We start from the raw sequence: 13,419 nt of genomic DNA on the forward strand, positions 1-13,419 counted from the left end.
TTTAAGTTCTGCATTGGCAATACTAGGGATGAACCTTTTGAGTTAATTGTGGGCATAGGGGCAGGAGGAATGGGGAAAGAAGTGGGTATTTGAAAGGAATATGAGAGGTCTGAGAATCCCACTCAAGTATATGCCAAGATAATGACAATACTGTGTGGTAAGTCAAAGTGGGTCTCAGAATCTTACTGTGCTTTTTTTTTTTTTTTTCTTTCTAACTTTTTATCTTGCCTTCACCCCTAACTAACTACTTTATCTAACTTTCCTCATCTGTAAAATGAGTTGTAAGGTTTAACTGGAATCATGCAATGTAAAGCACTTAGTAAGGTGCCTGGTATCTGGAAAGAGCTCATTTAATATTTGCTTTCATCTGTATTGCTCCATTCCAGGGAGTAATTGGGATGTTGGAAGAAAACACCCCAATCTGCCATCCTCCCAACCCCCAAAATCAATCTCGCACTAGGGAAGCTGATGGGAAAATACCGTGCAGAAGGCCAAGGGGTGGCCGCTCCAGGGAAGGGTTTCTGAAGGCTCCAGGCTACCTCTTCACCCAGGAGCCCACCCTCCCGTTGGTCTCTGCGGTGGCTCCGCCGGCGGGGTCAGTGGCCAAGGGCTCCACCCAGCCAGCGGGGTGGATCCGCGGGCGGGGCTCCGCTCCCTGGAGTCCTGGGCCGGCAATATAAAGGCTCGGCGAGGCGGCAGTGCGCAGGGGCAGCGCGGCGGGCTGGGGCCAAGACCCAGAGACCAGAGCAGCAGGCACCAAGGCAGCCTGGAGAGGGACGGGCGCCATGAGCAGCAAATGTGACGTGGTCGTGGTGGGGGGCGGAATCTCAGGTCAGTTGCGGCTGAGCGCCTTTTCTCTTCCTCCAGCGCTGGGTGGCCATGGGCAGGGACTGCCTCCACGAGCCCCTAAATTATCCGTGCACTGACTGGGAACTAGAGTGTCCAGAGCGCCGCGCACAGAACCCTCCCTCAGGGGGAAGATTTGGTGCGCCCCTGGATAGAAGCATGGGGCTGGAAGTCTGCTGAAGGTCTGGGGCAAGACTTCTAATTTCCCCCTTGGATAGCTGCCAAGCCTATGTTTGATATAATTTTCAAAGCAACGGGAAAGGTGGAGGGAAAGAGAGAGGTTCCTACTTCGGGTTAGTGCAAAGGTCTGTCACTTGCTCTAAGCAACGGTTAGCCATTTGCTCCAACCTGACCTGGACACTCCACACCCACACTTGGAGCAGGCTTGCACCACAACGTATTATTATCCTGACACAAGGAAAACGACCTTGAACAGCTCCGGGTTCAGAAAGGAGTTGGACTCCAGGGCAATCGATTGCCAAAGACTGTCCTCACCTACATTCTTTGTGGTTCCATGATTGTCACGGGTCTACCTGGAGCTGCAGGGTGTTCTTGGCCAGTGTCTCTTTTCCTCTCACCTTCTCCTCCTACCCCCACCCCCGTCCTGCTCCCCTGCCCCCACTAGCACAGGCCGCTGAGGTGGAAAAACTTGGCTCTTTGGCCCAGCCCATATCTGGCAGGGATAGGGACAGAGCCTACCTCTCAGAAAGGGGGGTGGGGGTCCCATTCTCACAGGAGGGGCTCCAAAAAACAGGAGTCCGAAAGAAAGATAGGGTCACTGGGGGAACTGACCCTCTGTGGAAGGTCAGTCAGATCATATAGGGTGAGGTCAGTGGGAATAAATAAATAAATAAACAGTGATTCCAGAACAGCCTGTGGAAGGTCAGTCAGATCATATAGGGTGAGGTCAGTGGGAATAAATAAATAAATAAACAGTGATTCCAGAACAGCCTGTTTAATAGACCACTGGGGATGCTTTGTCCACACTCCCAAGGCCTCCTGGTGCTTGAGCAATAAATAGGACACCCATGGATGTGTTGGTTAAGACTTATTCTCACCAGATTTCAGGAGCAGGGTTTGGCCTTGCTCCCTGTGAGGCTGGTGCTCTGAGTCTGCCCTGCCTGTTGAGAAACCAAGGGATTGGATGTTCAGTGCTCACCCTGGACCTTGGGCAGCTTCCTCCACTTCAGCCTTCCTCACCTTTAAGTCAGATCTCAGGCTACCACTTCTGTTTGCCTGGCTCTCCTCAGCTCACCCATGCCAGGCTTTGTGCCCAGTGCTGCAGGTACATAGATGCATAAACACAACAGCATGCTGAGGTGGGACAAAGCTATATAAATTTAGTTTTCTTTCAGCATTTTTGATATCTTCTCTCTTGGAGGAACTTGGGCTTAAAAGCACACCTCGGTGTTTTAGAAAGTATTACTAAGAGTTCCTTGATGCTGCCTTTCAAAGCATCCCATGTTATAGAAGCTGAAGATTCTCTTTCTGGACCCCCAAAGTATTTTTCTTGCCCAAAGCATGTCTAAAGGGTTCAGATTCTTCTATCCCCCCCCCTTATTTTGCCCTTTCTGATTTGTATTCCAAGCTCACTCAAGTTATTTATGTTATACTCATATGGGAAGAATAGATAAGGACTTAGCTATTTTTACAAGCGGTGGTGAATCTCTACATTCACCCCCAAACTCTCAAAAAGGGGGACTTCTGAACAGATCTTCCTTTTCTTAAGAACATTACATGGAATAGGCCATTGTTCTAAAAAACAAGAAAGCAGGGTTCCAAGGTTTTACTCAATTATTTTATCTGTGACATGAGAATAACACCAATTTGTCATTGCTAGATCAATTTGTCATGGCTAGTGTTATTGTGAAGATCAAGTGAAGCAATGAGTGTGAAGATAGCTTTGCAATTTTGACATATGACATAATGTCCTACAAGAGTTTTTCTCATTTATTCAAACAGTAGTCATTAAGGCAGGCTGTGGTAAGGAATACAAAAATGGATCACATTGTTATTGCCATGGAGATTTGTAAATCCAAGAAGGGGGATGAGATACCCAAACAAAGGCAATATAAGATAGAAAGCGGTATGTGCCACAAGAAAGGTCTATTCATTAATTCATTCATTTTTCATTCATTCAATGAACATTTACTTCCTGTCCCACATCTTATCCCCACCCAAGAGAATGAAAAGTGAATTATACAGGGCCGTTGCCCCTGAGGTGCTCACAAGTTGATGCGGCAGGCAGAGTCATGAAAAATTAATACTAGTGACCTATGATGATAGATGCTTTGGTAGTGCATGCAAAAAGTTCTAGAGTAAGCGATTGGAGAGAACGTTGAACTCTTTCTGAGAAAATCTGGGCAGACTTCACAGAGGAGGTGACAGTTGAAGTAGGTCCTAAAGAATGAATATGAATTCACCAGAGGACTAGATGAAGAATGCATTGTAAGCTAAGGAACAGCTTCAAAGGGGAGGGTGGGTGGAGAGATATGCAAAAAAAAAGGTGAATGGGCCCTGGCCAGGTAGCTCAGTTGGTTAGAGCATCATCCCGATACACCAAGGATGTGGGTTCAATCCCCGATCAGGGCACATACAAGAATCAACCAATGGCCCTGGTCAGTTTGGCTTAGGGGTTAGAACATTGGCCAGCAGATCGAAGGGTCAGGGGTTCGATTCCCTGTCAAGGGCACATACTTCAGTTGCAGATTCAATCCCTGGCTCTGTGGGAGGCAACCAATTGGTGTGTCTCTCTCACATCGATGTTTCTCTCTTTCTCTCTCTCTCTTTCTCTCTCTCTCTCCCCTCTTTACTTCCTCCCTTTCACTCTCTCTAAAGATCAATGGAAAAAAAACACACAAAAAGAATCAACCAATGAATGCATAAATCAGTGAAACAACAAATCAATCTCTCTCTCCAATCAATAAATTTTTTAAAAAAAGATGAATGGGATTAAGAGTACACATTTCCAGTTATAAAATAAATAAGTTATGGGGTTGTAATGTTGTAACTTACAGCATAAAGAATATAGTCAATAATATCATAATAACTTTGTATGGTAGCAGATGGTTACTAGACTTATCATGGTGATCACTTTGGAAGGTACATAAATGTCAATCCTTATGTTGTACACCTGAAACTAATATATTTCAACTATAATTTTTTAAAAATTCATTAATTTACAAAATCACAAATATTTGAAAAAACATGGTAGCATGCTTAGAAAACCTTGAGAACTTCAGTGTTGAGAGTTGTTGGGTCTGATAGGAGGCCAAACTATAAAGGTCAGTTGGGATGAATTGTGGGGAGTATTGTATGTCATCATCAAAAAGTTTAGTTCTTTCTGTGTTTATTGAACGGCCACTGAGGATTTTTCATTCACAAAGTGACATGTGTCAAGTGACAGTGTTAACAAAAGGAGGGACATGAGGAAGAGGATAGCAGGCTTTTATGAAAGATGAGACATCTGGAGTTGGAGGTGTTGGAAGGACATCCAGGGAGAGATGTCTAGCAGGTAGAAATTCAGGGAAGAAGCAGGTTTTACAGAGAAGTGTTGGTAGAAGTCACTGAAGTAAATCAAATCACCTAAACCAAGAGTGTGGAGAGAAGAGAGGAGGTCTGGGACAGACTTGGAAGAGAGGGTGCTTATTTCCACTACATGAAGGAAGTCATTCTCCATAGTTTGATGAGAGAGATGAGGAAACTGAGAAACTGGAAAACACTTTGTTAACCTCAGATCTTAACTCAGATGTTATTTCCCAGTATAGCCTTCTTGAATCCCCCCAGATGGGATTAGATGTCTCTGTTTAACACGCCTCTGCCACTTTGTTCTTTTCCATGAGTTTTCAATTGTTCACTTATTAGTGTGATTACAGACATACTTTGTTTTATTGCACTTTGCTTTATTGTGCTTTGCAGATAGTGTGTTTTTTACAAATTGAAAGTTTGTAGCAATCCTATGTCAAGCAAGTCTATTGGTGCCATTTTTCCAACAGGCTCAGATGATAGTTAGCATTCTTTATCAATAAAGCATTTTTCAATTAAGGTATGATTGTTTTTTAAAGATATAAAGCTATTGCACACTTAGTAGACTACTGTATAGAGTAAACAGAACTTTTATATGCACTGGGAATCCAAAAAATTCATTTGACTTGCTTTCTTGCTTTATTCACTTTATTGTAGTGGTCTGGAACTGAACCCACAATATATCATATCCGGGGTATGCCTGTATATTCAGTACCTTTCCCACTAGACTGTAAGCCTCTGGATCCCAGAAAGGTATCTTTTTTCCCCCAGGGAACTGCCAAGCCCCAGCTCCAAAGCTCTTCCTGGTCCAGTTAGAACTCAGTGAATATGTTGAATTAATGAACTTTACACCAACAAAGTAGCAATTGATTGGATCTGAAATTAACATCCATTTACTACCAACTCTTTTGCATTTCCTGCCAAATCATGTTAAGAATAGGAAACATGGTAAAATCAGAATTTTAGAATTAGTTAGGTGACTGACTCAATGATTTATATTTAAAAGTGTCTGAATTTGATTCTGTTTTTTAAACTTTGTTAATTATTAAACTTGATACATTCTGATAATTCTCTGATAGTTTTTTTTAAGCTGTCAGCAAATTTTAGTCACTCCCTCTGAGATAAATAGAGATGTACTGGAGTTATAGTTGGTTAATGTATAACTTCTTTTTTTGCTGTTTGAAAAATTCCAAGGTGATTGTGAAACAGCATTTTAGAAATGTGTGTGGTATCTAGATGCATACCTACTGATACATCTTTAACCCAAAAAGCAGGTCATCTCTGGAGTCTTGGCAGTTCCATTTTCCAGATGGAACTGGACCGCAGCTCATTGTTTCTGTGCTTGATTTTAGTGTTTGGGCTGGTGGAACCATGGAAACTATCTTTTGCAATTCTAGACTGGCTCTTGCTCAGTCCTTAAAATAAAAACTGATAAAAAGGGAAACTCAAAGCAGAAAGGAGAAAGTGTCTGCCAGGCTTGAGAGAGGAGATTCAGCAACCTGAGGGTGGCAGGCTCTTGGCTAAGATCCTGAAAGAGTTGGAACCAGCCTTCAAAATTTAAGCAACACCTGGCAGGTGATCTGTGCACCCAGAAGAGCAAGCCTGCTGCAGCTGCCAGGACTGCTCTGGGCAGGGAATGTCAGAGATGGCCCACAGGGATCATGAGTTGAGTGTGCGACGGGGTAGACGGATATGGCCTATGTGTTAAGGGCAAAACCACCTCCTCATCTTGGATGAAGAAAGATGGAGAACATCCCTAGGCTCCTATAGTCCCCCTGAATGTTTTTAAAAAAGTAATTGTGTAGAAGTACTTAGTAATTTGGATATCCCATTCAAAGGGAAGATATAGAGAGGCTGTATGGCAAAGTAAAAAGAGCATATACTTTGGTGTCAAACAGATGTGTTATCAATTCCATTTCCTGTACTTGTCTACTGTGTCACCTTAAAAGTTCCACAACCTTTTTGTTTTTCAGCTGCCTGACCTTTAAGATGAGGCTTCAAATGACTTTATAGCAGAGGATTAGAAAGGATGCACATGAAGGATTGTATGCTGTGCTAGGATTAGATGAAATGTACATGAAGGACTGTACATAGTAGTCATAACTTCAGCTTGTACCTTTTGGAAAAATCTATCCTTGTTTATTTTCTGGGGCTTTTCTATTTATGGGAGCAGAAGTAGACATTTTTGTGTAGTCATTTCTTCCTTTTCATCAATCAATAATTTTCCTTGCTGTGAGATATTTATAATGTGTCACAGGATTCAAGGTATATGTGCAGGCATTGACAGGAACCTGCTTGGTTCCAGTCCATTCCTGCTCCACCCCATTCTTTTATTTCATCCAGCAAGGAGCCTAAGGAGCTCAGGCTCACCATAGATCTGGAACCCACTGTGTTCCTCATCAGGAGAAATTCTGAAAGCCTAAGATCTCTATTTCACCATCACTACAGTCTTGTTGTTATTCTGATTTTGACCTGGTCCTCACTTCAGCCACCTGACTCTCATCTTAATTAAAATAAGTAATGAATGTATTAATAATAAATGATAATATTATAATTAATATTGTTTATTAAATAGTAAGTTAAGTTAGCATGTTGAGCACTGTCTTCATGCTGAACAAGGTGTTAGTAATTTGACTTTTCACAACAGCTCTGTGAGGGTTTAAAATGACAAAGCCCTGTTCCTTCTCTTAATTCTATTACCTGGAGCACATTAGTGGGAGGGGTATACTTGGTAGGTCATGTGGGCTGAGCCAGGTGCCACTAGAGTCACAATTTCTAGTTCTTTATACAATCTCAGAATTTACCAGGGCATTTTTAAAGCTTGGGCTTGACTATTATCAATGGTGACAGTTTCTTTCTTTGGCTGAGTGTTGAGGTCTAGGCTTCCTGTCATCAGGGGCAGTGGTAGAATACAGAGGTTAAGATCATGGTGTGTACCCCGGTTGCACCGCTAACTAGTTGTGCCACCTTAAGCAAAACCAGTAACCTTTCCAGGCTTTGGTTTTCTCATCTGGAAAACAAAGATAATAATGGTATCTACTTCAAAAAGTGGTTGAGAGGATTAAAAGAGAAAAAGCATGTAAAGTGCTTGGAGTGGGACTGGGCATCAGGCAACGAAACAGTAGATGTTGGTTTTTATTGTTAATTAGGCTGAAAGAGGAGCCACCAACCACTAGTGGGTCTGAAGGGCCAGTGTGCCACCTGACTCCACTGTCAAATTTTGTGTTGATGAAGTGGCTAGTGCCTGTGTATACACATACGTACATGCACACACAAAATATCATGTAATGGGGATGCTGTTTCTCTGCCCTGCTTTCTTGGCTTGCATATGCTTTGTTAATGTAGGTGATACAAGAAAGCCAGCAGCTAAATTTAAAGAAAAACCTTAAATTCTAATTATTTTTAATATATTTAAGAGATAAATATGTCAACAATTTTAAACGCAAAAACCATTTCTATATGAAGATTTCTAACTCATTTAGTATTAATACTAGGATCACCTATTACTCAATTTAGCATTCATTTCCCTAGTGGATTTCTTCTGCTCCTGTTGAAAATGTCATTACAGGAGCAGCTAGTTCTGGGCCCTTAACCATTGCCCGTTATCAGAGCAACCATTTTCTCTGTAACAGGAACTTATAATTTGTTTTGATATAATTTTTTCACACTCACATGGATGCAAAGACACATGCATTGAGAGGATTTTAGTAAAGTGGTTACCTTATGCAACTGATATGTATGTCATCAAAGTTGTTTTAAAACATATTATGGCTTATAACTGGAAAGTCAACTGTTTTAATGATTCTTGAATTTCTGATAATAAATACAAAGGTGGCCTCTGGGTCAAATTTATCCTATGAACTTGAAGAGATAATTTAGTTTCTAACTTACCTCTCTAACATTTTGTACCTCAGTAATATTTCCATGTTTCATGACATAGTAAAGTCCCTGTAATGTTTCAGTGTCAAGTATTATTTCTCCAGGTATTAATAATGACAACTAGTATGTTATCACCAAATTCTAATATGTTAGTACATTTCTTTATTCCTATCAAAACTCAAACTACATATGCATTTGACTGATGTACATTGAATTAGAACTTCTAAAATTATTATAGGTAACAAGATAGTAAGATAATGGCAGATGTCATTCAGTATCTGGGACAAATGACATGTGTACTGTTGCATGTGACCCTATATCAAAGCTACCACTAACTTCAGTTTCATCTTTGTATTTGATGGCATTATATTTATAGTCTTAGCAGTGTTCCACGCATATCTCTATTACTACGTCTCATTTACCACCTCTAATTTTAATTACCTCTTTAAGCATCTGTGATCCCTCACCTGACCATAAGCTGCCCAAATCCCAGGACTTTGTAAGATGTATTTCTCTATCTCTGGTGTTTAGCAAGGAACCCAGTCTACTTAGACCCAGAAATTGGTAGAATCCCTTGGTCAGGATCATGGGTCTTCTTCTCAGGCTTTGTACCCAGAGAAGATAAGCTCCACAATCAGAAACCTACAGAAAGAATGGAGCAAACCTTTTACCTCCTAGAGGAAGCAGAGTAACACAGAAGTTAAATAGTTCAAACCCTATCTATGTCCCTCACTGGAGTTTGGGCTCCTTACCTACTTCCTCAGCCTCCAGATCCTCGCTTCTAAAATGGAGTGATGGTCCTGGGGCTAACTCCTGGAATCCTCAATAAATGTTAACTCTGCTATTTTTAACAGTGAACTGACAGTACTTAACTAAGGGGATCCTGGAAATGCACAAGATCGAGTACTCTTCTAAGCCCCCAAAATGAGCCAAGTTTAGAGGCTGTGGTCACAATGATTGTCCCCCCCCCCCATAAAATAATGCATTTGAGATTTACTCAGGTTAAATGGGCAGAATTACCATTTTGGAAAGGCCCAAGTTTGTTAGACTTAGCTTTTTAGTAATGTCTATGCATAAAAGTCATTATTTCCCTTAATAGAGGGGGTATAATAATATGAAAGTCTTTTGTAAATTTGAACATCCAAATCACATAAACTTATTCTGAACTAAAAAAAAAGTTTGCTTTATTAGAGTCATTGGTGACTGAAGATGATAGCATCTTTAGAGGTTTTAGCTACTAGTGAGAAAGCCTGGTTTTCTGTCCAAGGAAAAGCAGGCCAGAGAGGCCAAAAGGCTAGCCCCACTGCCACTTCTTTTGAATAAAATTACTGCCCTGGGGGATGCACCCCAGATTTATGAAGAAGTTCAATTGGAACAAGAACCTGACCAAATAGTGTTGAGTGGAAAGTAAAAATAACTAATACTTTGAAAGCACTGTTTCTATGTCCTACTTTCATGTTCACAAAATGGATCCATCTTCAATCCCCTCAGTTAACTCAGTAAACAAAGGTACTATAGAAAATCAAAAGGGAGTGTGTTGTGAGCAAGAGAGCAGCCCAGAAAGGAGTCACTCACACACATTTGTCTTTCCATAATGCCAGGCTTACTAAGGGAAACCTCCTCAACAAGCCAATAGATTTACATGCAGTTTACACACAGAAAGTGGGAGTTTACCTGGTAGAATGTGCAGAGCAAGCATCTAGAGGGAAGGCTGGATCACTGGCCAGATAGCTGTTGGCCTTTGTGGATGGCAAGGCATGCGTTGGTCTCAAGCCAGAAGACATGTATCCAGTAGAGTCAAAGTCCTGTTGGGCTCCGAGAGTGACCCATGGTACAGCCAAACTCAAGCAAGGAATGGTCAAAGCTTTGGGTTCTTATATCCCTCAGTGGTCACATTCATATCCGTGTCCAGATGGATCCCTTATCCAAGGATCCAGACTTGTGGTTCTGGGCAGTTTGGACCATCCCACAAGGCATTCCCATTACACCCCATTACCTCAATTCTAGGCATCATGAGACTTGACATAACTGTCATGGCTGACAGAAACTCCATATTGGATTGTCAAACAGTGTCCAAAAAGCCCCCTCTACTCTTGCTGTATAAAGAGTTGAATTCAAATGAGTCTTGAAAAGCAGTCAAGGTTTGGGTGGGTAGACAAGAAGAGAGAGGCTTTAAAGATTAGATGAATAATATAAACCATAGGGCCACAAGCTCCAGGTAACAACTGATATTTCTATTTATAGGAAGGTAGAAAGCCCAGCAAGACTATAATAGGATGGGGAGATATGAGTAATAAAGTTAATAGTAAAAGAGCTGGATCAAGCAATGACACATTGAAAAACAAAGTTAGTAATTATATTTTTCTGTGGTAGGAAATTGGGAGCCATTGAAAATTTATGCTATAAAGATAAAGTGAATAGTTATGTGCCTGATAGGTGAAAGGGGGCAACCCTAAAGCCAGGGAAGCCAAGAGATGGATAGAAATTCAGGAACAGGTTGAGAGGTGATCAGCTGATTATAATAAATTGGCTTATCTAGACCCTCAAGGCAGGTTGCAAGAGGGGAGGCAAGAATGGGAAGGAGGAAGTCCTCAAAGGCATGCTTTGCTTTCTTCTGTTTTGCTGAGACCCCACCTAGGAAAAAAAGTGTCACAAAAAATAATTAATGTTTTCTCTCTAAAGTTTTATCATTGGAATTAAAGGACTTGACAGTATTTAAATTTTTGCTTAAAATATAAAATCAAAGAAATCTTCTTCCCAAAGCTTTGACCCAATTTAGTAAATGACAAACACACATCTTGGGCAATCTCAAACACAAAGTGAATGGTTCATCCAATTTGTTATATAAAAGATGTCATTGAAATCTATTGTTTTGTGAGAGAGGGTACAATCAGAAAGCATCTTTGGTTATGTCTGACCTTTCAAATATTAGTCATATTACCATAGTCTCCACTTAATAGCATTTTAAATGTCATATTCTAGTTAATTTCTACATCATGTCCAAAGTTTAAGCTCTTGATCTTCTTATGTTAGTCATCTCTTACCGAGGACATTTTTCATCTGGCCCCATCATCATCATCATTTATCAGGATTGTACAATGGTAAAAGTGACCTGTTAGATCTAGTTAGTTTTATTTGCTTTTCTTCAAGGCTAAAAAATCCTCCCTTTTGGTTTACTTTGAAACGTTTCCAATGATTCTGTTATACTGAATTTGGAATCCTGACCTCATCTTTGCGAGTTGGGGCTATTTTTTATTCCTGTGATTCCAGTTGTGTTTTTGTCTTAAACTGTCTTTATAATTATATTTTTAATTAGACCTCCCTTCTTTAGGTTGTTTTCCAATTTTTTACTGGAAAGAACAAAAGGCTCTTTGGATGACTTTTTGTTATCCAACAGGGCCTCTTTTTCAGATGTTGGATACAGTGAAGAATTAATAACTGAATTAATTAATAACTAAGATTCCGTCAAAAATTTTTAAGAAGAAAGATCAATAATGTAAATGAAAGATGAAATAAAAATCCTTCTTGGTAATTCACAGTTTAAGGATTTTTTTTGAGAAGTGAGAATATATTTTATTTTTATTTATTTATTTACGTTCCCTTTTATCTTTAATTTTCTTTTTTTTGGTTTTGTTTGTTTATTTGAATATTCTTGAAAATATTACAGATGTCTCCTTTTTACCCCCATTGATCCGTTCCACCTCGTATCCACCCCGCCCCTAGGCCTTCCCCAGACCAGTGTCTGTGTCCATGGGTTAAGCTTATAAACATACAAGTTCTTTGATTAATCTCTCCCCTCCCCTTTCCCCCCTCCTCACCTTCCCTCTGAGATCCTTCAGTCTGTTCCATACTTCTATGCCTCTGGATCCATTTTGTTCATCAGTTTATTTTGTTTATTATATTTCACATATAAGTACAACCATGGGATACTTGTCTTTCACTGACTGGCTTATTTCACTTAGCATAATACTTTCTAGTTCCCTCCATGCTGTGCCAAAGGATAAAAGATCCTTCTTTTTTATAGCTGCACAGTGTTCCATGGTGTAAATGTCCCAAAGTTTTTTTATTCACTTACCTGCTGATGGGCACTTGGGCTGTTTCCAGAACTTGGCTATTGTAAATTACTTTACTATGAACGTAGGGGTGCATAAATTCTTTGTGATTGGCTTTTCGGGTTTCTTAGGATAAATTCCTAGGAGTGGGATCACTGGGTCAAATGGCAGGTCTATTTTTAATCTTTTGAGGAACCTCCATACTGCTTTCCATAGTGGCTGCACTAGTCTGAATTCCCACCAGCAGTGTACTAGGGTGCCCTTTCCTCCACACACTCGACAGCACTTGTAGTTCCTTGATTTGTTGGTGGGAGCCATTCTGACAGGTGTGAAGTGATACCTCATGGTGGTTTTAATTTGCATCTCTCTGGTGATTAGTGACTGAGCATTTTTTCATGTCTCTTAACCATTTGTATGTCCCCTTTGGAGAAGTGTCTATTTAGGTCTTTTGCCCATTTTTTAATTGGGCTGTTTGTCTTCCTTTTGTTAAGTTGTGTGAGTTCCTTATATATTTTGGATATTAATCCTTTATCAGATGTGTCATTGGCAAATATCTTCTCCCATACAGTGGGCTGTGCAGAAGCTTTTTATTTGGATGCAGTCCCATTTGTTTTTCTCCTTAGTTTCTCTTGCCCTAGGAGATGTATCAGCAAACATATTGCTGTGAGAGATGTCTGAGATGTTGCTGCCTATGTTTTCCTCTAGGATTTTTATGGTTTCATGTCTTACATTTAAGTCTTTTATCCATTTTGAATTTACTTTTGTGTATGGTGTAAGTTGGTGGAATAGTTTCACTTTTTTGCATGCACCTGTCCAATTTTCCCAGCACCATTTATTGAAGAGACTATCTTTATTCCATTGTATGTTCTTGCATCCTATGTTAAATATTAATTGACCATAATGAAGTAGGTAAATTTCTGGGTTCTCTGTTCTGTTCCACTGATCTATGTGCCTGTTCTTGTGCCAGCACCAAGCTGTTTTGATAACAGTGGCTTTGTAGTATTTCTTGATATTTGGTATTGTGATCCCTCCAACTTTGTTCTTCTTTTTCAAGATTGCCTTGGCTATTCGGGGTCTTTTTCATTCCATATAAATTTTCAAAGTGTTTGTACTAGAT

At 40.4% G+C, this 13,419-nt stretch overlaps 1 protein-coding gene across 1 annotated transcript in view; it reads left to right on the forward strand.

Annotated features, from left to right (window-relative positions):
* The first annotated feature begins 453 nt into the window (after positions 1-453).
* The window catches only part of MAOB (monoamine oxidase B), a 130,638-nt gene continuing 117,672 nt past the window's right edge, over positions 454-13,419 (forward strand). Inside the window, exon 1 of the mRNA XM_081125879.1 lies at positions 454-831. Within this exon, the coding sequence (XP_080982005.1) occupies positions 786-831 (46 nt within the window). The 5' untranslated portion in view covers positions 454-785. The remainder of the gene's footprint in view (positions 832-13,419) is intronic.

The sequence above is a fragment of the Miniopterus schreibersii genome (genome assembly GCF_964146895.1).
Source record: "Miniopterus schreibersii genome assembly, chromosome: X".
NCBI classification, from domain to species: domain Eukaryota; kingdom Metazoa; phylum Chordata; class Mammalia; order Chiroptera; family Miniopteridae; genus Miniopterus; species Miniopterus schreibersii.